Here is a 23,959-nt window from a genome sequence, read left to right on the forward strand (position 1 = left end):
ATACAGACACAAGTTTGAACACTAGTGTAAATATACGTAAAGGTTATTTCATTTACTTAATTTGGAGTTACAAGGTTATGACTAAAATTTACTCAATGTATGGTACACAAAATGAGAAAATCACTTCACAGCACAATACAACAACTGGAAAACAGAATGACATCATGCTGTTGATGTGTTACTTCAAGTGAACTAAAATGATTTTATAGATTACTCTGATCTCTCAAACTCTGAACACTGACTATACATTATAAAATGCACACAGATTCAGCTGGTGGGAGCAGCAACTTAAAAACATTTTGGTTTGGTGATGCACCAAAATGAACAATTTTGGCTGAAATTGAATCTGAAATTCAGGAAAGGTAGGACCAAAGAACAAACAAAAAAAAAAGACAATAAATAACATTAGAAATTATATTAAATAGCAAAATTTTTTAGAGAATAAAGTGATAGAGTATATAATAAATTCTATGGTGAGTGCATGCACTTGATAATTGAACACTGTATATGAATTATACTAAATATGATTTGGGAACCCAAGTGCCATTTTTGGGGAATACAATTCTTTTAGCTGTTTACAGAATGATATTTTGACTAGAAATATTTAGCTTGCACCAAACTTTGGTGCATCTCTAGTTGTCTGTTCAACTTGAGAATAAGGTCATCTGCAATAGGTAAGAGCATAGTGTGAAAGGAAAATAAGCCAAGCATAGCAGAAACGCAAAGGAAAATTGGAATTGTTCCAGTTTCAAGGTTGTTTTCCATGTGTGAGGATTAAACTAGTCTAGTGATGCAGCAAATAAAGCATGGGGTTTGAACTGGTGTCAGAGCAAGATGCAGAACACAGGGAGTGTTTTAAACAAATGCATCTGATGAATGTCATTGTGAAAAATGACTTTGTCTGGACTGTGGTCTTTGACATTGTGTAAACATCAATGAGACTGAATTTGACATGACTCAAAATTTCTTTTGAGAACTGGCCACATCAAGCTGGCTGTACATACAGGCATTAAAATATGATGGCAATGCACTGTGGTGGGAAATTTACCTCATTAGCGCCCAAACATGATAAACATTCATCATGATAAAGCACTGGCAAGCGGTATAGAGAAGCAAACAAACAGAAACGCAAGTTAGAAAAGAAAAAATAGGGGGGTACAAATTAAAATTGTGCTTCTCTGAAAAGAAAGAGTTGTAGAGATAAGGGTGGCAATATCAGCCTGAAGCATTCTCAGACAGAGGCCAAGCGACAAAGAATGAAAGGAAAATGCTACTTCAGTTTAAAGAGGTGGTAGATTTGCTCAAGAAATAAATTCCACACAAAAACGGACACCATTCAGTGTGGAATGGTGTGCTGGTGTAAAAGTGCATGCTTTTTCTGATGTGGATGGTATTCCGAGTTTGCTTCAGGCTGAGATATCTACAATAACTTGAGCTTACTCTCAAAACAAAGATAAATAAATTTCACCCCAACAGTCGGCTGTACACAGATAATGAGAGACAGAAACTTTTGGGGAAATGGGATGTGCTGCACCACTAGCATTAACTTTTAACATTACTCTGGTCCTAGGTGAGCACCTTGTCCAATGACTAACAAGTGTCCAGTTTCAGCCTTCACTCAGTCAACAAAAACCCTCGTCTACAGGTAATTCTGATACCAAAACTGTGTCTCATGAACAACATCTGACAGAAATATACAAAAGAAAATACAACATATGGCCAAAGGTTTGTGGGCTCAACTGAATGAGAGGCTCTATGAGAGATGCGCAAGCCTCAAACCACAAAGCAAGAGTGGTTAAAAGAATTCTTTGGAACAGTGGAGCTCCATCCAATCAATCTAGATTTGTAATGGTGTTTGTGATCCAGACCTAATCATCCCACATCAGTATCTGACCATACCACTGTTCTTGTGGTATCCAACCAATCCTCAGAGAAATGTCCCATCTTCTAGTAAAACCTCTCCAAAGAAATGTTGAATAAGCAAATGTCCACAAACCCCTGGTCATAAAGTGTATTCTTCCAAATATTCCACACTATTTTAGAGCACTGTAAAGTTTTCAGTGAGAGATTGGACACTATTCCTGCCATGGGCCATTAACTCTTACCTCCTCATCCTCTAAGCGCCGCTGAGTGTCCAGGATGTATTTAATGTACTGAGTGGTCAGGGTCATCAGCTCGCTGTAGCGGGTTCTCAGTGTCACATACTGAAATATAATACATTACATAATTTAACACAGCATCAACGTCAAAAACTGGATTTTTGGTGACATTTTCTATGTAACATATTTTCACATTCATATCTCCACAGTGACAACTACAGAAGGCAAAAAGTAAATGGAACTACATTTTTCAAAAGCTTTTGGACATTTTGTTTTTGCCCCTCTATTGTAAGGTTGGTGTCGCAGTCACACAGCTCCAGGGATTTGGGGTTGGGGTTTTGAGACCCCCAGTGATTGCACCCAATGTTTCTGGGTAGGTTCCGGACCCACCACGACCCTGAACTGGACCATTCTGTCTGTAAGCCTAATGTATAATTCAAGCTTTCTCCTGCTCTTTTGTCATTTTATGCTAACTGTTCTGTAGTGTTAAAAATGAACAACAAAAAAACCCATACAGATTAAATAGTTTGAAAAGGGGATGTGAGAGGAATTTATTGGTTGCTGCATTCGTTATGAGCTCCATCAGGAAAAAAACTGCTGCAGAAGCATGTGTTCAATTTCTTCTGTTCTTGGAGATAATATTGTATGCAAAAGTATGTGAAAGTTTTGGTTTAGATGATTTAAAGATAGGGATTCCAATGTTAGTGATTGTGAATGTAGAAAATTAATATTATATATATGTTATTATGATTTTTTTTTAAATGACCATTGTCAATTTTTATAACTACACAACAGTTACCAAAGGAGAAAAGTGCGGAGGAATTTTTCAATTTTGAATTGCACTTATACATTACACAATAATGCTTGAAAACTTATCTGTACACCTGTCAAATAACAATAAAAATGAACAAAAGTGAACTGAAATATATAACTCTTTCACTATTCAAATGTTCACATTCTCTCTACCGTACCTCCTGGATGATGTTGTCTGAAGCAGACTCCAGTTTAGTTTTCTTCAGTGGAGAGGCGATGGGTTCCACCAGGGCTTTATACGTCACCAGTTGGAGCTCATAATCCTGGACAGAAACAAGGTCCAGTAGCCTGTTATAAAACTGTAATAGACTCATCTGTATGACAACATCTCATATTTATATACACTCACCTTTACTGCATCGATGTAGGCTTTAGCGAATTTCTGACACTCATCCACTTTGTCTTTGTTCTTCTCAATCTCCTCGAGGAGCTTCTGCTCATTAACACAAAAAGAAAACAAAGAGAATTACATTTAATAATAAAGCAATACAAATACATGCAATATTAAATGCTAGAGCAATGTGTTACCCCCAACTGAGAAAATAAATTATTTCATATTTTTCAGTAGTAACTCATTTTATTTGCATATTATTGTCTTAGTGACATTTGTACAAAAATAATCAGACCCTCAATGAGGCACTCATTCACACATTGAGAAACGTTGTTCTAAGACATTGCTAAAGGGATGATATAATGAAAACACCACCCATTTAAGATGCAATTTTTTAAAATGCTACCACTTTCCCAGTCTTAAAATTCCCATGGAGGCAGATAAGTAGCAGACAACTTGACTTCTTTCAAGCATTATATTTTAAATCTCTGAATTTCTTGAAACTTGAAGAAATTATCACATTCACTGACTGCACATAAATGCCGCAAAACAAGTTGAATGACTGAATAATCTTTAATATTGTGACACAGCCTCACAAGGGAATAAACATTACAAGATGATTTCATTTGTTAAGAGATTGCTGTTTGCAGCTCAGGTCCCTGAACTTACCTTCTCCTGTGTGAGCTGCTCTTTGAGGGTCTTGGTGTCGCCGATGGGAACCGCCTGGATCTTCTCTTGCCTGCGTTTGGCGTCTGTGGTCCAGTTGATGAGCCAGTCATAGCTCTGTCTGTAGTCCTGCATGTGTTTGTCCAGCAGGTCCAGCTCCCTCTGCCTCATCTCCATCTGAACAAACACGGCCTCCCAGCGCTCCCTCAGGTTCAACACCAATGTCCGGTAATGGTCCAGCTCAGCATCTCGCTCGCTACCGACCTTTGACATTCGCTCATTCACTGCCACAGCATCCCGGAGCTCAGTGTCCAGACGATCAAACACTGGCCGGTCAGCTTCGGCCTCGGAGCGCAGTTTCTAGCAGAGAGCAATAGATAGAGCCTTCGTTCAAAATACACGACACGTAGGCACATTTTGTATTTATTTTCTCACCAGTTTAGTCCTTGCTATATCCCACCATCCATTCTTTCAGTAAGTTTTCACACCTGTGCTTTTTAGTCCTGTGTTCTGTCGAGTTGCACTACCTAGTTAAAAGGTGCTACAATTGGTCAAATACAGCCCCCAAAATAAATCACTGGGCCGGATATTTTGATAACAAATCACTCCCAAAAGAAGTATACACAGATGTCCATATGCATGTGCATGTGTATGAGGAAAAAGATCGTTTAAATGGGCAACTACAGTGATTGTGATTCACCGTGTACAGTTTTGGAATAACAGTAAACTAAGATGGTGTAAAGCACCCGAGGAAAACGTGAAAACATCATGGGTGGGAGATGTGAAGAGCCACTATGTAGGAGATATCAAGGAGTTGTCGAGTAGTCAGGACAGTTCAGTGGTTTCTTTGTGGTAGGAATTTGATCCGAACATGATTGAAGGCAACTATCAGTTGTACTCAGCAGGTTTGAAGTGGCTAAGTGGCTCCTGTTGCCAGCAGCCCATAAACAGAGAACTGTCTACAATTTAGCTGCTAAACAGGACACAGGGACTACTTGATGTATTTCGCCCCAATTTTTGCTCCAACCCTAAACAAGTCTGACCAATCTTATCTGCTTTGTTGTGAGGCACTTTATTGCAATTGGATTTTTCCCTGTGTTAATACAAACCAAACCAAAGGGAAACCGCTCTAGGTTTAAAAACTCTAACTGATTCAGACCAGAGCAAATGAAGTACAGGTGGAGAAACACCCTCTAACTACTGCTAACACAACACCATTGGATCTCACCATGCTTGGAGAAGAACACGTACTGCCCAGTTAGAGTAAGTCTTCAATGTATTGCTGGCTCTGCTACTAGAGGGTTCTGTGAAACCCAACTCAGTTCTGTTAGGTTAGACATTGACTAGAATTATGCTGATAGGTGGGGGAGATCCCAGTGTATGTAGCAGTACCTTCAGCTGTGCTTTGCTGGCCTGCACCTCCTTGTCATCGGCAGGAACTTTGTGGACGTCACGCAGCTGGTTCTCGTATTTCCTAAGAACATCTTCAGCTCCCTGTGTGCTGCGGATGACCAGCTCGATGGTCTTCAGTCTACACAGACAAATAGATCATCATCGGTTTAATAGTTAGCAGAACTGTTAAAATACACAGAGTATAGGTAGGTAGAGTGTATTTAACACTGACTTGTCCATGTAGACGGAGGATAGACTGTACACATGCTCCATCTTCTTCTGAGTGATGTCCAGCTCCGAGCGGAGGACAGGAGCAGAGCTGGACGCTGGAGACGAGGCCAGAGCTGCTTCACTCTGCTTCACCACCTCATCCAGATCCTTCTTTATTCCCTCCAGTTCACTCTGGACTTTCTGGAGGGAGATAAAGTTGAAATGATGATGAGTAAAAATTGAAGAGCGCCGTCTTTAGACCTTTCTGTTCATCTTCTGTCCATCCATCCACCCACCCACTCAACTCTCCAATGACCCACACACTCAACCAGCCATCCATATGTTCGTCTATCTATCCAACCACTCACCTGTCCATCAATCCATCCATTCACAAATCCATCTATCCACTCACTGATGCATATATCCACCTGTCCATCAATCCATCCATTCATCCATCCATCCACCCACATTCTGACTCCAGACCGAGAGTCTCACCTTCTGCTCGGTGGTCCTCTGAGCGCAGGTCTTCAGTGGCTCTTTGTCCAGAGGCTGCCAGAGACGACTGACCATCCGACTCTCGCAGCCGTCCAGCCTCAGCCTCAGGTTTTTAATCTGAGTGAGGTAGCTCTTACACACCGACTCGTCCTGTTCGCCTGAGGGGCAGATAACCTGTGTTACAGTATCGGTCTTGATCCGAAATCCTCTGAGTACAGATAACAATAACTCTCAGGGGAGTAATAATATCAGCTGATATCATTTTCCAATATGATTCGAATTTTATTCCAAAGGTTCTCTAGGCGCCACTATGACTGCTCTCAATTGAGTTTCTCAGTAGCCACACTTCTTAAAATGAAATAAAGACCAGGAGCAGTATCAGTCAATAATAATAATACGTCTGTGGGTCAGAGATATCAGTTAATATTATCGGCCCACTGATATCGGCTCGGGTCAACAATTCAAAAACATCAATACCAATAAGCTTTGTTTTAAAGTCTGGGATGCAAAGCAACAGACACATCTCACGGTTAATGATCTCTCGGTTATGGAGTGTGTCATGCAGAACATGAGAGGAGCAGCCTGAGATGTGAACGCAAGCATGAATTTGAAGCTCAAACAAATGATGAGGGGTGAGGGGATGAGGTATAACGTATGGGTGATGACAAAGGTGAAGATGAGAAGACAAACAGGACGACGGATGAGGTTAATGAAATTTCAAATCCAATCTCAGATCTTTACCCGCTGCACTGTCTTTGGTGCTGAGGACAGGTTCTGAAAAATGAATTGTACAGTTATGGTGTGATGTGCGGATTAACGGCTATAAACAGGGGATAATCGCAGTTTTATACAACTTTACTGATAATCTTTAGATTGAATGCTACTATGATCAGTTAAAAATGAAGTAAAAATAAAAAAGCCCCCTGTTTACAGCTCAGATCTTATGTAGGTTTTGATGCAGGGATGGTCTGGAGATGTAAATGCATCAATTCTATACATCAGTGCTGTGCCAAGGGTGGTTCACTTCCACCTGCTAAAACTGCTACTATTTACAATGACTATTGATCTTGGGACGTGTTGTAGCTCTGTAGCTCGGTTCTCTTGTATTTTAATGGGGTTTTTTTTCTGTGTCTAATATTCTCAGTGCTTCTTGAAAAGTGCTTTATAAATTACATTTGTTATTAATCTTAATTGTACTGTAATTAAAAGCAACTTAATTAACGCTTAAATGCACTTGGTGTATTTTCATGTCTCAGGTTTCTACAAAACTTCTTGATACAAACGTATACATCTTCCTAACCATCGCACAGTAAAAAATACATCAAATTTAAATTGTTAAAGTATCATCAGGAAGTGGATTTTTCTTGTGGAAATTAAAAGCCTAAAATTCATCAAGATGCATTTAGGTAACTAATAATATATACCCATTTATTTATTCCAAATCCACAAAGGCCACATTAGTATTTAATTTGCATATAGATGTATATTTTAATGAGAATAAATTAATTTATTTATGTGTTATTTTGTTAAGAGATATATTGCGATAGACAACGTTTGCAGCTATTTCATTTAATATGGCTGTAGTTTCTATCAATTGAGCCAGGCACGTGCTTTTTTTTTTTTCGTTTACCCTGAGAGGCGCATGAGCATGAGAACAACACGGCTTGTTCCAAAACTGTGAGAAAAGTGAATGTTTAAAAACGATTGGAGCAAATTATGTTCATTCATTCTGCAACCTGCACAAACCAGTGGGTCTTACAGGGTCTCAACAAGCGGGGCATTATTCAAGAGCTGCAATGTGAAGTGCTGCTCTGAGATCAAGCACAGATCCTGCAGTTTGGACTTTTGCTGGGGAGAGAATTCAGCAACGGGTTCTCACAGAATTTGAACGGAATACCTTTGATTTAAGAGTTAAACTAAACTGAAGTACTAAGACAAAAAAAGTGCTATCTGACACTTACCTTGCTCCACTGACCGCAGAAGATTGTCATAATGCTGTGTAGCTTTGTTATAACTGCTCTCCACTTGCATGCGGTCATCAGGGCCAAAAACGTCAGAATCCTGACTATCCCGCATGAAGACCTGATAATGCTGCTCCAGGTTCTTCAGAGCCAGACGGTACTCATCCACCTTCAGAGTCTTAAACTGAGAGGAAATTAGACAAACCAAGAAAAGGAGATCACTCAAAGGCTGCACGCAGCTTTAAAACCCATCTGGACCACGTCAAAGCCCTCAGATCGGTTCAGTTGGTGGAAAACCTTTCCATTATACAGCTATTAATCTCTGGTATTGGGAGAGTATTAGGAATAAATTCTCTTTACCATGATGAAGTTCCAGGAGTTGATGAACTGGATGTCCCTCATCAGATACTGCCAGGAAAGCAGACTCTTCATGTCCACATTCAGCTTCTGCCACAGGATCATCAGCTTCTGCAGACTGGAGTCCAGACTGAAGCACAGCATGCAGTAAAATGATTCATTAAATAAAGTCCTGTATCTAAATTTGTCTTTTCTTTTCTATTCTAATATTTGATGTCAATCAATGTACAATATCTGAAATCCATTTATTCACACAATTCCACAGCTATATATATATATATATATATATATATATATATATATATATATATATATATATATATATATATATATATATATATATATATATGCACATTAAACCATAGTTACGTATATATTTTTATGCTTATGTTGAATCTCTTTTATTGTTTTGAACCACTATATATCACATCTTATGCCGAATTCTTTTTCACAGAAGGAGTCGACATTAAAACATTCACTGCTACTTGTCCTGTGTATGACTTTGTGACAAGTAAAGTTTGATTTGATTTTATATCAGCTGTCATGTAGTGTGTGGCAAAAAGCCACTAGATGTTAAGCAGGCTTACTTGCATACACAATATATAATATTTTACGGTCATATAACGTCGTAGAGAAAACTAAAGTATTCAACAGGATGAAGAAAAGATGCACAGGGAATCTCTGTTACCCAGTAGTGCTTTCCACTGCCTCTTTGTTGGTGGGAGGGATGATGAAGCAGATTGAAGGAACCGTGGCTTCTTTTCCACTGACGCTCTTCACCTTCCACTTAAACGGCTGAGAGTTATTCATCAGCGCACACTCGTCCCCTCTGTGCACTGTGATCTACGGGAAATTACAAAGGCTTGTTTAAACCAATTTCACTGCATGACCACATTCATTTATGTACTTGGAGCCCACCAACCCACACACTGTGAAACAAGACCACACACGCTATTGTGAGAGGGCAAAGATGAGGTTAAACGCAACAAAACAGACACAATGAGCACGGAGAAATAAGAGAACTGAGAAAACGAGAACTGAGCGAAAACGGCTAAAAACCAGAGCTTCTGTTCCTCGCTCCTCACTGCTGTGTGCTCGAGTTTGGGTGAACAGCAAGCGGCTCATTCTGAGCCAGAGAGCGGCCATTTTGAACAAGGCTGTTCAGGCCCACTATGTTATATCAGAGGGGACAGACTTTTTTCCTACCTCCATTTGTTTGAAGTCACACACAGCTTGGACGGGCAGTTTGCCTTTAACGGGAGAGGCGGGGTTTCTGGGTTTCAGCTGGATGATGGTTTTTGCTCTTCTGTTCAGACCATCCAGATGGGTCTTAAACTCTCCCAGCTGCTCCTTTTCATCCTGTGAGGTCAAATCAAAGAGAGTCACATCACATGAGATTTATTACTGTTGTTATTATTATATAAGATAACATACCTTATCAATAAGCATGTTGTTTTGTAAAATTATATATACAGTAGTAGATGTGTTGTTAGAAAGTGTGAAGGACAAAGTGTGTTTCCAGATGTATGAACTACATACAATCTACAGCACACTTGATTCAATATAATTAAGTATTTATTTATCACTAAACTAGGGATTGGACGACAGCCTCAAATAACACCGGTCTGTCACAAGGAGAGTTGTGGAAAGGGTTAAATTAAAGCTTTCACACACAGAATAGGGTTTTATATTAGATTTTATTTAGAACTTACTTACTGCTCTGAAAAATAGCTTTTTAAATCTAATTGTTTCAGGTGCCTAAAACATTCGCCCATTACTGAACATATATATACACATACATAAAGGGTGCTAGGCAAAATCCTAATGCTAAAATATCCATTACAGTGTAAATCGTAGTGCTGTGCAGTCAGAATTTTCTCGCCTTAAATACCCAAACCCATAAGCGCACACTCACCGTAGAGTCCTGCAAGAGGTCCTCCAGGCGAGTGACTGTGATGGCGCGGTCACACACGTACTTCTTCTTCATCATCTCCTGCATCTTCTTCATCTTCTCCTCTGCCTCTTTTACATCTGCAAAGAACTGTTAACCCCAAAAACATGGGTAAGGAATTCCGCAGCACAGTGAAAATGTAAACAGAGGACGAATATTAATGAGCCATGTCTGTGATACCTGGAAGTAAGCTGTGTTCTCTTTCAGGTGAGTCTCGATGCAGCAACACAGCTGCAGTATCCAGCTCCACTGAGTCTGCAGCGCAGCCATGAACGCCTACAGAGGGAAGATAAAGAGCTTCAAAGATGACCCGATGATGGACAGAGCAACTGTCAGTAAATAAGTAAGGGAAATATTATACACAATATCGTACACAAACATCCAATCCCATGGCTTCCAAACAAGCTTAAGAACGCACTAATGCTTTTGGTCTATAGGCCGAACTAAACTGTTGCTGTGGAGGTGTCAGAGCTACTGAGAAACTCAGACTAACCAAGTGGGAAATATTATGTTTACAAATTTTTAAAGCTTTTTTTTCTTATGTAACGTATAATTGTGAATCAACATTCTCACACTCTTTTTTCATTTTATTGTAACTGTTATGTAATATTAAAATTACAATTGTCATTTTATTCAACAAAAATTGAAGTAGTTTAAAAAAAAAAGTAAGTGAAGAATTTATGGTCAATTCATTGGCTTTGAGATCCATCAGGACATAGGTGTGGTTTCACTTTGAGAAGGTCCATTCCTGTGAGCTGAGTAAGTGACTTGCCTCCACAGTGCTTCTGGCTGGATGCCCTTCCTTCAACAGTTTTTCTCCCGTGGACTGAACACCGTTCACTTTCTTCTCTCTCTGCTCCAGCTCTCGCATCAGACCCTGTCACACAACACCTTTTTTTTAGGCTCTGTTCACACTGCAGGACCAATCAGTGTTTAACAAACAGGGTTTTCCACACAGTTAAAAGTAACCACATGTGATTGGTGTGGTCAGACTGCGGTTGTGTTTGGCAAATCATGAAAATAAACACATGAAGTCTGATCTGACTCAGTCTGACTCACATTTTCAAAAGCCACCTACAAATGTGGTTGAGTCTGATTTGAAAAGTGAGTTGCTGTGGTTTTTTGCCGTTCACACCGCAGTAAGTCTGTCTGGCTCAGGTCTGATATGCTGAGATCCTGTCCGAACTAAGGCCTTAGACCCATATCCGGCTCAGTCTAATCATCACGCATCATCACCAACAGCTCCAGGAGGTGATAAGTGGATTCTGACATTACAGAAACTGTTCCCATAGCGTGTGGGAGTCGCCCCCCTCCCCTTGTGGGGAAAAAAGGAATTGCAGGGGGCGAAAGTGAGAAGTTAGAGAAATATTTAAACCACTGTCATAAAACTGTTTTGATTTTCACAATCTGAGATTCTCTTTTTCATAATAATTTAGAAACTCTAAATTTAGAAAGTTTTCTTCCTCGTGTGCTGAGGGAGTTTTTCCCTTGCCACTGTTGCCCCTGGCTTGCTCATAGGAGGCTTGGACCCAGATCTCTGTAAAGCTGCTTTGTGATGACTTTTTGTTGTGAAAAGAGCTATATAAATAAAATTTGATTGATTGATTGATTGATTGAAACTCTGATTTATTTATTTTCATTAAAAAGCATCAACAACATCAGGTGAGATATATAGCATCATTGGTGTTTGGATCCCTGAATGAGGAGAATAAGCCGTGTGTTCTGTTCATATGTTCATATCATATTTTACAGACAGATGATAATACAAAATAAAAGTCCTGGGAATATTGGACCTGTTTGTTTTAGTTTCACAAACGGATAAAGTTTGTGTTGGGAGCGGCACATTCTCAAACCCTGGCAGTGGTGGTCTCCAGAGAATAAGGTTTGAATACCTCTGCTTTATTGGTCACCTACCGAGTAGTTGTCCTTCTTGGCGGTCATGTTGGTGTTGCGGTCACTCCAGTCGTAGTTCACTTCCTCCTCCTCTTTCTCATTCAGCCACATCAGCTCTTTAGTCGCAGCCACTACAAACGCGTGCAGCTGCGTCAGGTTCCTCAGTCTGGTTTTAGATGAGTTCTGGAGGAAAACGAAGGGGAGAAGATGGACCACAAAGTCAGATCCTCTGTGCAGCTTGTCATATCCTCCTGTGACAGGCTTAGGCTAAACTAAACCGGATTAATCAGGTGTCACTGAACTCCCTACCAGCAGTTTGCCGTACTGCAGGTCCAGTTTGCCCAGATAATCTCTGTATGCTCCTTTACTGGCGGGGGTTAACTGGTTCTGAAAGAAGAACATGAAGATGATGTTATTTCACTTATCATTTCTGAAGGTTAGTATTCAAAATTAGAACTGATTATAATAAAATTTGTGCTCATTGTTAGACCAAACAAAAGATCCCTGACCTATTTTAAAATATTGAAATCATTTAAAATATAAAATGTCTATATCTGTAGACTTTGTACATTTTTCCTCTGTTTACATTTCTATATTTTAAAAAAAAGCTTGAATTAAGCTGTATAATTACAGCAAAATTTAATTAAAAGGCCAATATTATGAAACAATCACTGGCTTAGTGCTTGTGCACATTGAAGTGTGGATCTGGAGCCCTCTAACACACACACTATGAAACAAAAACACCAAGGACAAGTTCTGTTCCTTTTAAAGAACCATAGCTCCATGTTCACCTGGTCTGCCCTGGCGCGGTCGATCTTAGCCTTGAAGTCCTCTATGGACTGATGGAGGCCTCGGTGGCTGCCCAGCTGAGACTCGACAGCAGGGAGGTCAGAGCCCCACTCCGCACCATCGATGCGCCGCTGGTTCTCCTCCACCCAGCCCAGCAGGTCCTGAATGTAACGGAGGGTCACCTCGTCCAGCTCAGGCCTCGCTCTCTGAGGGGACGCCTGCAGGGTCGTAGGCGTGGCCATTTGGGTCAGCGGGATCTGGGAGACAGTCACTCCTGACTTCACGCGCAGGTTATACTCACTGCGCAGGTTCACCAGGCGCTCGTGGAGACGGTACACACTGAGGAGAGAGTACATAGATGTTACAGAAGAGTTAGGACCTTTAGGGGTAGACAAGATGACACCCTTCTCTTAAAGGAGTCAGAAAATACAGTTTTATCGCCTGTTATATTATTATTAAATGAACAAAAGCAAAGCGCATGAATTAATAAAAACAGTAGGTTGCTCTTGACAAGCTCATGTTGTTAAAGGAGCACTCAGTTTTATCCTGTAAAAGTGTAAGAGTAAAGGTTTAGAGGTGAGAGAACAGCTGCAGCTCTACTGACCGTCTGTACATCTGCTCAGCCTGTAGGTGGCGCCCATCTTTCAGAAGCTGGACATCGTTAAAGAGGAAGCGGATCATGTTCTCGGCTTTGTCCAAATCGCCATCGATCTCCGCCGCGTGCTGGGCGGGTTTCCCTGACCCCAGCAAGCGCACGTCCTGTAAATAACATTCAATACAAATCATCAATAACTTAATTGTATTTAGAGTAATTTACAATTATTGAATTCAATAAAAAAAAATCCATCCTGGTCAGGGTTACATTGAGTCCAGACTGGGTGCAAGTCAGGAACAGACCCTGCACAAAGCACCCACCCATCACAGGGCAACACACACTCACCCAGTCACTCACACACTCACACCTGTGGAAAACTACACACTCACCCAGTCACTCACACACTGTCACCTGTGGAAAAATACACACTCACCCAGTCACTCACACACTCACACCTGTGGAAAACTACACACTCACCCAGTCACTCACACCTGTGGAAAACTACACACTCACCCAGTCACTCACACACTCACAGCTGTGGACAGTTTCACAGTCATTCCATCTACCAACATGTGTGTGTTTGGACTGCGGGAGGATGACAGGGAGAACACAGCACAGAGGCAGCGTTCAAACCATTGGATTTCTGTGAAGTGACACTAACTGTTGCACCGCTGTGCCGCACAATATTGAAATTAATTAATTTATTTTAATTAAAAGTTTAATTATACATAAATAAATTCTTCCCTCCTCCCACGCTCCAAAAACACATGTTGGTTGGTGGATTGGAGACTCAAACGTGTCCATAGGTGTGAGATTGTGAGTGAATGTGTGAGTGTGTGTCGTCCAGTGAAGAACTGGCGCCCCCTCCAGGGTGTGATCCTGTCTTGCGCCATTGATTCTGGGTAGGCTCTGGACCTCACCGTCTGTAGCAGAGTCTCCACCTGGTTGAGCTGCTCCTCACACACACCTGACTCCATCTGCACTTTACTAACGATCCTCTGCAGACGCTCCATCCTACACACACACACACACACATACACACACCAATAACAAATCAATTTCATTTTTAAACATGGTGGACAAACTATTTTAGTAGTTAATCAATTATAGAGTGGATTAAATGTTGTGTTAACGTAATAAACAACCTCTAATCAATTCAGAACAATAATATCAGTTGACATTTAATCAATGTTCATTAATTGAAAAGGGCACAAATTCTTGAAAGAGAAAAGGATATTAATAAAATTTAGTATCCAAGTTGCATAAGAAAGTTTCATAATAAAAGTATCCAACTGTTCTTATTTATTTAAATAGTTATTTAATTTAAACTTGCGTATTTCAAAACCTGTAAGGATTAAAATCATTTAATAAAAATGTAATAAAAATAAATATGTAAGAGTTTTATAGAAGTAGCTTCATTCAGTTCCAGTCGCTCAGTAACAGCAGCAGTGATGCAGTAAAGCCACCAAAACCAATCGCAACATTTTCTCCTACAAAATACAACCCAGGCCCTCATCCACAGACACACAAACAAGTCCAAAACCACAATGAGTCGATCAACTGAATCACTCACGCCCTCTTCTGGCTGAGAAGATACTCCAGTCCGTGCGTGTAGTTCATAAACGCCATCACCAAGTCCTGGCGAGACTTCAGAGCGTAACAGCGTAACTCCCTTTCTCTATCTGACCACTACACTCTCTCTCTTCTCCGGAGCAGAAGACACTGAGTCTTGTGATAAGGGGATGGCCCTAGTGACGCCCCATTTCTAATCTTCTAAACGTCCTTGAAAAACATCCATAAGATACAGATAAATAGATTATAAAATAAAGCTGTCCTGGACCATTTCAGAGGATCAAAGCATTGATTAATCTAACGGGACACTGGAGTGGACACACATGAGCCTACAGTGACCATGCCCAATGCTAAGAGTCCGCCAGAGGGGTGTAGGGGGACAGGGGAGTACTGGAGCTGCAATCTAAGGATGAGTGGGAGTGTCAGAACTAACCATCCACCATTAGTATTGTGGTCGAATTCCATCAAATCCTTACAGCCACATTTTAGCATTTATCCTGGCCTTTTGGAGAAGAGTAGAAGCTATTACTAAAGCCTTCCTTGGCCGATTCTAATCATCAGATGGTAATAAAAATAACAATAAAATAATATATTAAACACTATACAACCATCCCCTGTTTTCAGTGATTTATCAAAGCACTTCTTGACTTCTGGAAGAACAAAGGAGCATTCAGGGATGTCAGAGAATAGTCAGGACACTTCAGCAAACAGTTCAGTGTGTATTTAATCGGTCAGCCGTCTCCTGGAATCAAATACTAATTTATTAAAAACACCAGCTCTGTTTTGGCAACTGGTAAAAACACATGACCATCATTAGCCCCAGTCTCTAAAAGCATGAGCGCCCTTTTCTCTTTGGGTTTTCTGACATTATCCCCTTTGTCTTTTAATCTTTTAATCCTCATAACATCATTTGTAAATGTGAGAAGTTCTGGTGTTAATCTAAAACTCTGAAAGCCAACATTTTACAAAACATACTCCAAGAGTCATTTTCAGGATAATGGGTTTAGATAATATTCCTCCTATTGAGATTATTATAAAGATACTGAAATATCTGTATGTTTTCTAGATTATTATTATTATTTTGAGTAAAATTTTCATGTGAAATTCTCATTACAGTGTCTCTCAGTTATTTGAAACTTCAGATTATCTCACATTTTTAACAGTTATGTCACAAATAACTTTGCTCAAACAACTCAAAATGATCTGCAAATACAGCAAGATCATTTATTTACTTAAAACAAAAGAAAGAATATCTACATTTAAATAACTGTACGCTATTATTACAAGGAATTTGACCTGAGAAAATCAGACAAAGCCTCTAGAACTAAGTTTTTTGGGTTGTTTTGCTGTGAATATGAAGTTACTTTTTTCTCTCTGTGAGAGATAAACAGCCGTCTCACCGTTCAAACTCCATTCTGAGCAGTCTCTCTCTCTCCAGAATGGCCACATGGAGGCGCCCCCACTCTTTCTCCACATCGATGGGGTGGTAACCAGGAGGGACCTTGATCTGACCGGCCTGAATCGCACCCTACAGACGGATGAGGACAAAACAAGACCTAAGGTGAATAAACTAGTGTGCTGTTTTCACTCCTCGGGTCTGAGAGTGCTACTCCGCTCCTCTGCTCTCACCTCAAAAGCCTTGTAAATGTGTTTGGAGCGGTTTTTGTCGGCCTCCTTCGCTGGCAGCTCGGTCTCCTTGAATTTGAGAAACTGACGCCACAGAACCTGAAGCATCAGGAAAGAAACCGATCAGAACACACTGCACAAGTCAGTGAGGGATTTACACCTAAAGGAGTCACTGTGGGCAAAATGTCTGTTAACTTAGTGCTAACATACTACTGGAGTCACATAGAGGTGCTAGTAGAAATGAGGATGCTCGTCTTTGACAGGTCCGGCCCAAGCTGAAGGCCTAGCTCTAGCCGTGTGCTAATGTCTATAAACATGTCGTGTTTGGGCGGTGTGTTTTTGGAACGTGTACAATTTAAAAAGGTGCGGTTTGAGGAGACTGACCTCTATCTCATCGTAGCTGGTGGGGAACTTCCTCTCCTCGAACACAATGACGTGGTGTCTGATCCACTGCAGGAGCATTGTGACCAGCTCATAGTACTCCTGCCAGCGAAGCTCCAGCTCCTGAACCCAATACAAACAGCTCCTTATACACTAGAAATGTGGTGCACTTCAGAACTTTTACTTGATTATTACCAAGGTGGCCTCTGAAAATGATTTGCGCTGATGAACCGATTTATTTTTATTACATTTGGAGCTTGATCTTTCATTTTCATTGTTCACTTTTGTGTAAAATTTGACACAGGGGCTGACAGAAACGCTCTAAATCAGTACCAAAGTCAAAACCAAGTCTCATTAACTTGCTCTGAAACTTGATGGAAGAATCAATCAAGTTTACAATCAACAAAACACAGCAAACAATATTTATGAAGGTGACTGCTCACTATTATTTACTCATTGCATATCTTAATGTACAGTTGATGGTCCACAGAGTGGGTTCCCCACAAGGGGTGGCATTGATTACAATTGGTTTATTACAGAATGTCTGATACATATAGGCCACTTATATACAGACTGCTCCTTTAAGAACATTCTTCCTTCATTAGGAGATAAGAGGTGCCCCTTTTCTGTAACAAAGAGAGACTCACGTTGGCCTGGACTCCATCCTGAACATCTGGAACTCTGGGCATGACATCGTACATAGAGGAGACGTATGTGATGATAGACTTCTCGTCTGGGTGTGGCACGTCCACATCTGGACAGAGGACATCAACAAAACGCCAGGTTGGATTAATGACAGGCTCCAGAAAAGAGGAACAGTAAACACAAACAGTGACAACACTGAGTCTGTGCCTATGACATTTGGAACCCAAAAATATAATTAAATGATTCTCTCAGTGGGCTTAAAGTTTTAATCGTGAAAACTCTGGGACGGCCAAGACGTGTATGCTGTTGAACGTTATCAAACCGAACTACTTCTAACACACCTAAAGGCCTGGGTACAGTACAGTGTGTCACGTCAATAAGGTGATGTCTCTGGGACATAAAACTTGGTGGTTATAAGCTTTCATACACAGTCAGAATAAATGTCATTGTGGTGAGACACTTTGTACCTTTTTCTATATTAATTGTAAAATTTAAATTTTCCTGTTCCTTTCCAGATGTTAAAAACATCTCACACAAAAGAAAACTCAACTTGTTTGACAATTTTATATCTAAAAAAGAGCCACGTTTCTGGTGATAGCCCAAAGGAGCAATGAGTTTTACCTTCTGGGTCGAGCAGTCGGGTGACGCCCAGCTCTCGCTCTGCCACGCTGAAGGCCTGCTCCAGATTCTCCAGGTTCGTCTGTCTGTACACTTTACTCATGTCAATCAGACTCGACCTGGAGAGAGAGAGAGAGAGAGAGAGAGAGAGAGAGAGAGAGAGAGAAAGAAAGAAACAGGTCTCAGCATACCTCTTTGACCTGAGGCCTGCATCTACAAAAAAAATATTCCTGTAAAATTGACAGTAAGTTTCTGCCAGTCTAGTTGTGTAGATTAACAGCACTGGACTGTATGGGGGGGTTTCAGTTTGTTACACATTGGCCTAAAATTGACCCTATCACTGGGTGGTCACTGGTTCTATCCCAGGTAAAGCCAGGTTAATCCAGAAGACTAATAGAGCTCAATTAGTTTAGCTAGGAAGAAGCTTAAGAAGATACACACTGCAGAACAACAGTGTTGCAAAGAAAAGACTTTGATTTACGATGTAATTATGCTAAAATGTTGCTTCTAATTCTATCCCTATAGAACAAATGATCGCCTCATTGTATAATTACATGTAATTACATGCACCTCAGGCTCTGTAAAGTAATAAAATCCATCCATACACTTCACCGCCTCTTTGGGTGTAGTAGTAGTGGTGTGTCCCAGAGGGCACCACCTCGGTATAATAAGCTTTTCTGTAGGAGATGATATCGCTGTTCTGGGGGAAGAATCTCCACTCTTCCCCACCCTGGGATCCACAGCTGGATCGAGCCCCTGGACTCAGAGACTCGACGAACCCTGGAGAGGGCACTTCCTCACAGAGCATGACCACTCTCTCGTCCACGTCGCCGACTGAGTCATGGGCGCTGCTGGACGAACTGCTGCGCCTCGTCTTCGTCCTGAGCTTGTTCTTTAAGTTCAGCATTGGGCTGGATTTGCAGAAAACAGCTCTTAGTCTTGGAAACCCATGGAAAACCAAGTCCAGGCGCTTTTCTCGATAAGTTTAAACTTCCATATCTGGTACTTGAAGTGATGCTATCCTTTAAAGAAAAGCCTCTCAGGCTGTACACATTTTATAAAGATGTCCCTAAGGTTTTCTCGATGTTTCCATGGTTGGTGTCCAGTTTGTACAAAAAATATCTGGACTAACTCCTTTTGAACCTCCTAATTCTCTAGTGATGCTCCATGTTGACAGCGTAAAGATTTTCCTGATGATTTTAACTCTCTGGTAGAAGAAGTCATCCTCCATAAAAAAAAAGCCACATAGAAATACCTCGACCAACTCCACTCACTGGTACGTCCAGTTTTTCTGGAGATCCCACGTCATGAAAAGTGGCAAAATGGATGCATTTGCAAACACAAATACATCTGCAATATATTCTTTGAAGAATTGCAAGCAATAAAGAGTCTAAAGTTTGAAAAAGTCTAAAGTTGGTTGTCGCTCCTCTTCATATCTGAGCCCAGAGACATCTGAAGCATACCTGAGCTGGGCAGGTACCTGCAGCGAGTGAAAAGCTCTGCCTCTGGGGATGTTTAATGTTTTCTGATGCTACGCCCTCTATTCCAGACTCACTTTTCCCACTTTCTCCTTAATCCCTCACTTTCCATAAACCTCAATCAAAAAGACAGAGCCTTTATAGGTAAGTGTACTGTGGCAACATGACGTATCTTGTCCAAAAGTGTAGTAAATATAAGGAGTTAGGAAGAGAGGAGGCACTGATGATCTCCTGTTGCTGTAATTATACCCAGAACGCACCTCTTACCGGCAAAAAATAAAATCCACTACAAAACAATGTCACCATAAAGGAAAAGGTATTCCAGTGCATCCTAGGAGATTCAAACTGAAGAAACAGTAAATCTGATGATTCCTTTAGCAGTTTATCAGCTGCACTCACTGTCCACCTACAGTCACTGGTCATTTTAACATTGCATCTTATAGCAGTGTTGGGTGTAATGCATTACGTAGAATTGAATTACAGTAATGTAACTGCTTTTCCCTGTACTAAACACCTCACACTTCATGACTAACTACATTCATTCATTGTGTGTAACACTTATCCAGTTCAGGGCGGTGGTGGGTCCGGAGCCTACACAAAATCACTGGACGCAAGGGGGAACACACCCTGGAGGGGGCGCCAGTACTTCACAGGGCGACACACACTCACACATTCACTCACACACTCACACATTCACTCACACCTACAGACACTTTTGAGTCTCCAATCCACCTACCAACGTGTGTTTTTGGAGCATGGGCGGAAACCGGAGCACCCAGAGGAAACCAACGCAGACACAGAGAGAACACACCACACTCCTCACACACAGTCAACCGGAAGAAACCCACACAGACACAGGGAGAACATACCACACTCCTCACAGACAGTCATCTGGAGGGGGACTCGAACCCACAACCTCCAGGACCCTGGAGCTGTGACAGAGACACTACCTGTTGTGTCTGTGAAACTGACTAACTACATCACTGTGTTAATTGTACAGAAATATGAAATGTGCCTTTAATATCAGAACACAGAAGTGCACCCACACAGTGTGTGCGTGCCTGTGTGAGCGTGTGATGCTCTATCCAGGGTGTGTTCCTGCCTTGTGCCCAGTGATTCCGGGTAGGCTCCGGATCTACAGCCGCCCTGAACTGGATAAGGGTTACAGACATTGAATGAATGAATGAATGTCTGTGTCTTGTTCAAAAGCAAAGGCAGTGCCTTTAAAATTGTGTTCCTCCTGATTGGGGTTTTCTTACGAAATAAGAACAGAAACACTCCAGTGGGGTCAGATGTGTTTAGAGCGTGAAAAGCCAGACTGGGATGTTTTTCTCACCTGTGTTTGTGGATGATGGCATTGAAGAGTCTGCCGTCTCTCCAACTGGTGGTGAAGTTATCGCAGCGCATGCCCTGGAAGCCCTCCACCATGCGCTGTGACCACAGCAGCAGCTTCTCCTTCGCCGTCATGTCGTCCGACTGACCGTTCACCTGGATGTCTGAGATCTGGTGGAGGAAACAAACATAGGAAGGAATATTTATTCTACAAGATGTAGTGCCATAATTCAACAAACGTTAAAGGAAAATATTGAGTGAGCACCAGATCCTATTATGTGAGCATAAGCATCTATTTAGTGGGCACTGGATACTGTTAAATGAGCACTAGATACTATTAAGTGAGGAGGAGAATGAAGAACAGAGTCTGAGTTCTGGGAGATTTAAGGGGTACAGGGTTTGTATGTTGACAGAATATAGCTCTGTTTTTCCAAGTTATAATTTATCATTCATTTTCAAACCAAACGGAATGGGTTTATTTACATTTCAACAATAGGATTATGCAGATTTTTTATGCAAAACGGATGAAATTCCCCTTCCAAACATCTGCAGTGTGCTCACAGCTGCCACCGCATTCAATAAGACGAGCGAAATGGAAGATGTTTTTATGTCATGTGAAATTTCATCGCTTTTCTTACACAGGAAACAAATATCCCATAATAACAGCCTAGTTCATGTTGCTAGGATACTGTTGTGCGTAAACGGCATCTAGTGGTTATCATACGATGCTCACAATAACGTGTCTCATGATCTGGGGTTTGTTGGTCTTTCAGGCGCCCAGTTCTGGTTGTGGTTATGTTTGTGTGTGTGTGTGCGCGCGTGTGTGAGGCTGTGGTTCTGTGACTCATCAGCAGGCTATTTCCTTTGGCTATAACTGGCACCGAGCATCAGTGTGCTGTAAATGCCCTTCTGTGTGTTGAGGGGTAGTTAGCTGGGGTCTACCAGGTTCTACTGGGTTCTAATGGATTTCAAGCTGCTGCTGTGTGACTCGACACCGAAACATGCTCCACCTTCTCACTTTGGCTCAGTCTGGTTTCCTTCTACGTCAGGAGGAGAACTCAGTGACCACAGAGGTAGTCTGCCATTGTGGGGGTCTCCACAGCCCAGTGCCAGGGGGCTTTTTACCCCTCTAGTCCCCGCTAAGCATTACAGTGACTCCAGAGAGTACCCTTCTACTGGTCAGACAACAGAGTTTACAGGCCTTTCACTAATGTTTAACAGTTGTCCAGTGTTTGTGGAGGGTACCGTATTGAGTGAGCACCAGATACTATTAAGTGAGCACTAGATTTTATCAAGTGAGAACAGAATATTACTAACTGAGCAATAAAAACCATCAGGTGAACAGATACCAGATACTATGAAGGCTCATACTATGAACATTCTGGAGGCTCTGTAAGGATCTGTATCTAAGGTCAGTCCAGTAGCTGCACAGAAGCAAAAGCCATTTATCTTGAGGCCAAAACAAAGATGATTGCTTTATAAAACAGAGCACAAAAGAGCAGTGTGGAGCTAAAGAATGGAACACAGTTCTGGCGTCCCCCAGACGATCGTTAAAGGAGTAAAGAAATACTGGAAAGAGTAAAAAAAAAAATGAGCATGAGCCTCATGAGTCATCAATCAGCCAATGCCAGCGTGCCCTCTGCCTCCTCCTTGTGGGAAACAGTGAGTCACGGAGGCGGATGGACACAGTCCCAGCCCATAAAAATCCCCAGCAGGCCACTTTTAACTTCAAAGTCCATCAAATTCGGGGCTCTTTTTCCAGCCGTAAAGAAAACCCGCTCCAAGACCAGCTGCGTTCCAGTTTCTCCAGCGAGTGAAAGGAATAAAAAGCAAGTTTTGCAAAGATTTGAAGAAAGTGTCTAAACGTTTCTGGCCAAGATGCCACTTCTCATTACACAAAAGAAGTCTTTCATTGTGGCTTTTTGCTGTTTAGTCTGAAACTGCTCCGTTAAATGAGAATCAGATGCAGAAACTGCTGACACTGGATCCGGACGGGGGTCTGCACTCGAGACTTTGAGACCAATCTATTAATTTACTATGGGTTTATGCACACTCTGCCTTTCTGAGTCTGCACTGAACTAATTAAAGCTGAACTCCCCTGATTGGTCTATATTTCTGTATAATTTAACCAGAGTCAGAACTGTTCACAGAGTCACTGATAGGAACCAGACGTCTGAAGTTTCCACTCTCTCTGCTGTGGGCTTCCCACATTGTGACATACCCTCTGAGGAAAGTTATTAGCATTTCACATTCCCTTTACAAGCCTCAAGGGTTCAATTGAGTTGTAAAATATCTCATTCCTCCATATTAAATATCTCATTGTTTAAATGCAGTGCACAAGACACGTTTCTCCAAAAGGGGGGGCTATCAGCCTAGTGTTTTGTGAGTCATTTCATAAGAAGAAACAGGAGCTCACATATAAATACACAAACAAATTGAAGCATCATTTATTTTTAATGTGATATTTTCCTTATTAGTGAATTGAACATTTTTTATAAAATGTACATAATATGAAACTGTTATTTCTGTGTTTTCCTTATTGTTATTGTTTTGTTGATCAAACCATACCTGGAAGTGAAGGATGATGGTCCATATGAGGCCAAGTGTCAGCTTGGGGTTTCCATCTGCAATGTCATCATTTCTGATGTTGACCAGTTTGACCTGGAGCAAAGGAAACACCAAGGGTCATAATATTCAATGTACATCTGATCTAAAACAACATCGAAAAATGTGTTTACACTCTTACAAAGAAGGA

At 41.2% G+C, this 23,959-nt stretch overlaps 1 protein-coding gene across 1 annotated transcript in view; it reads right to left on the reverse strand.

The window, feature by feature from the left end:
• Positions 1-23,959, reverse strand: part of LOC136699457 (epiplakin-like) — a 94,883-nt gene that overhangs the window by 49,742 nt on the left and 21,182 nt on the right. The window contains exons 6-32 of the mRNA XM_066674178.1: positions 23,773-23,865; positions 21,209-21,375; positions 18,398-18,513; positions 17,779-17,885; positions 17,135-17,254; positions 16,754-16,849; positions 16,525-16,652; positions 14,473-14,566; positions 13,562-13,716; positions 12,960-13,296; positions 12,478-12,555; positions 12,190-12,351; positions 11,048-11,152; positions 10,456-10,551; positions 10,240-10,365; positions 9,531-9,683; positions 9,013-9,167; positions 8,328-8,454; positions 7,968-8,151; positions 6,748-6,780; positions 6,007-6,164; positions 5,534-5,712; positions 5,302-5,440; positions 3,913-4,269; positions 3,262-3,345; positions 3,071-3,175; positions 2,106-2,204 (exon numbers count right to left, since the gene is read on the reverse strand). Coding sequence (XP_066530275.1) covers positions 2,106-2,204; positions 3,071-3,175; positions 3,262-3,345; positions 3,913-4,269; positions 5,302-5,440; positions 5,534-5,712; positions 6,007-6,164; positions 6,748-6,780; positions 7,968-8,151; positions 8,328-8,454; positions 9,013-9,167; positions 9,531-9,683; positions 10,240-10,365; positions 10,456-10,551; positions 11,048-11,152; positions 12,190-12,351; positions 12,478-12,555; positions 12,960-13,296; positions 13,562-13,716; positions 14,473-14,566; positions 16,525-16,652; positions 16,754-16,849; positions 17,135-17,254; positions 17,779-17,885; positions 18,398-18,513; positions 21,209-21,375; positions 23,773-23,865 — 3,753 coding nt within the window. The remainder of the gene's footprint in view (positions 1-2,105; positions 2,205-3,070; positions 3,176-3,261; positions 3,346-3,912; positions 4,270-5,301; positions 5,441-5,533; positions 5,713-6,006; positions 6,165-6,747; positions 6,781-7,967; positions 8,152-8,327; positions 8,455-9,012; positions 9,168-9,530; positions 9,684-10,239; positions 10,366-10,455; positions 10,552-11,047; positions 11,153-12,189; positions 12,352-12,477; positions 12,556-12,959; positions 13,297-13,561; positions 13,717-14,472; positions 14,567-16,524; positions 16,653-16,753; positions 16,850-17,134; positions 17,255-17,778; positions 17,886-18,397; positions 18,514-21,208; positions 21,376-23,772; positions 23,866-23,959) is intronic.

The sequence above is a fragment of the Hoplias malabaricus genome, chromosome 6 (genome assembly GCF_029633855.1).
Source record: "Hoplias malabaricus isolate fHopMal1 chromosome 6, fHopMal1.hap1, whole genome shotgun sequence".
Lineage (NCBI taxonomy): Eukaryota > Metazoa > Chordata > Actinopteri > Characiformes > Erythrinidae > Hoplias > Hoplias malabaricus.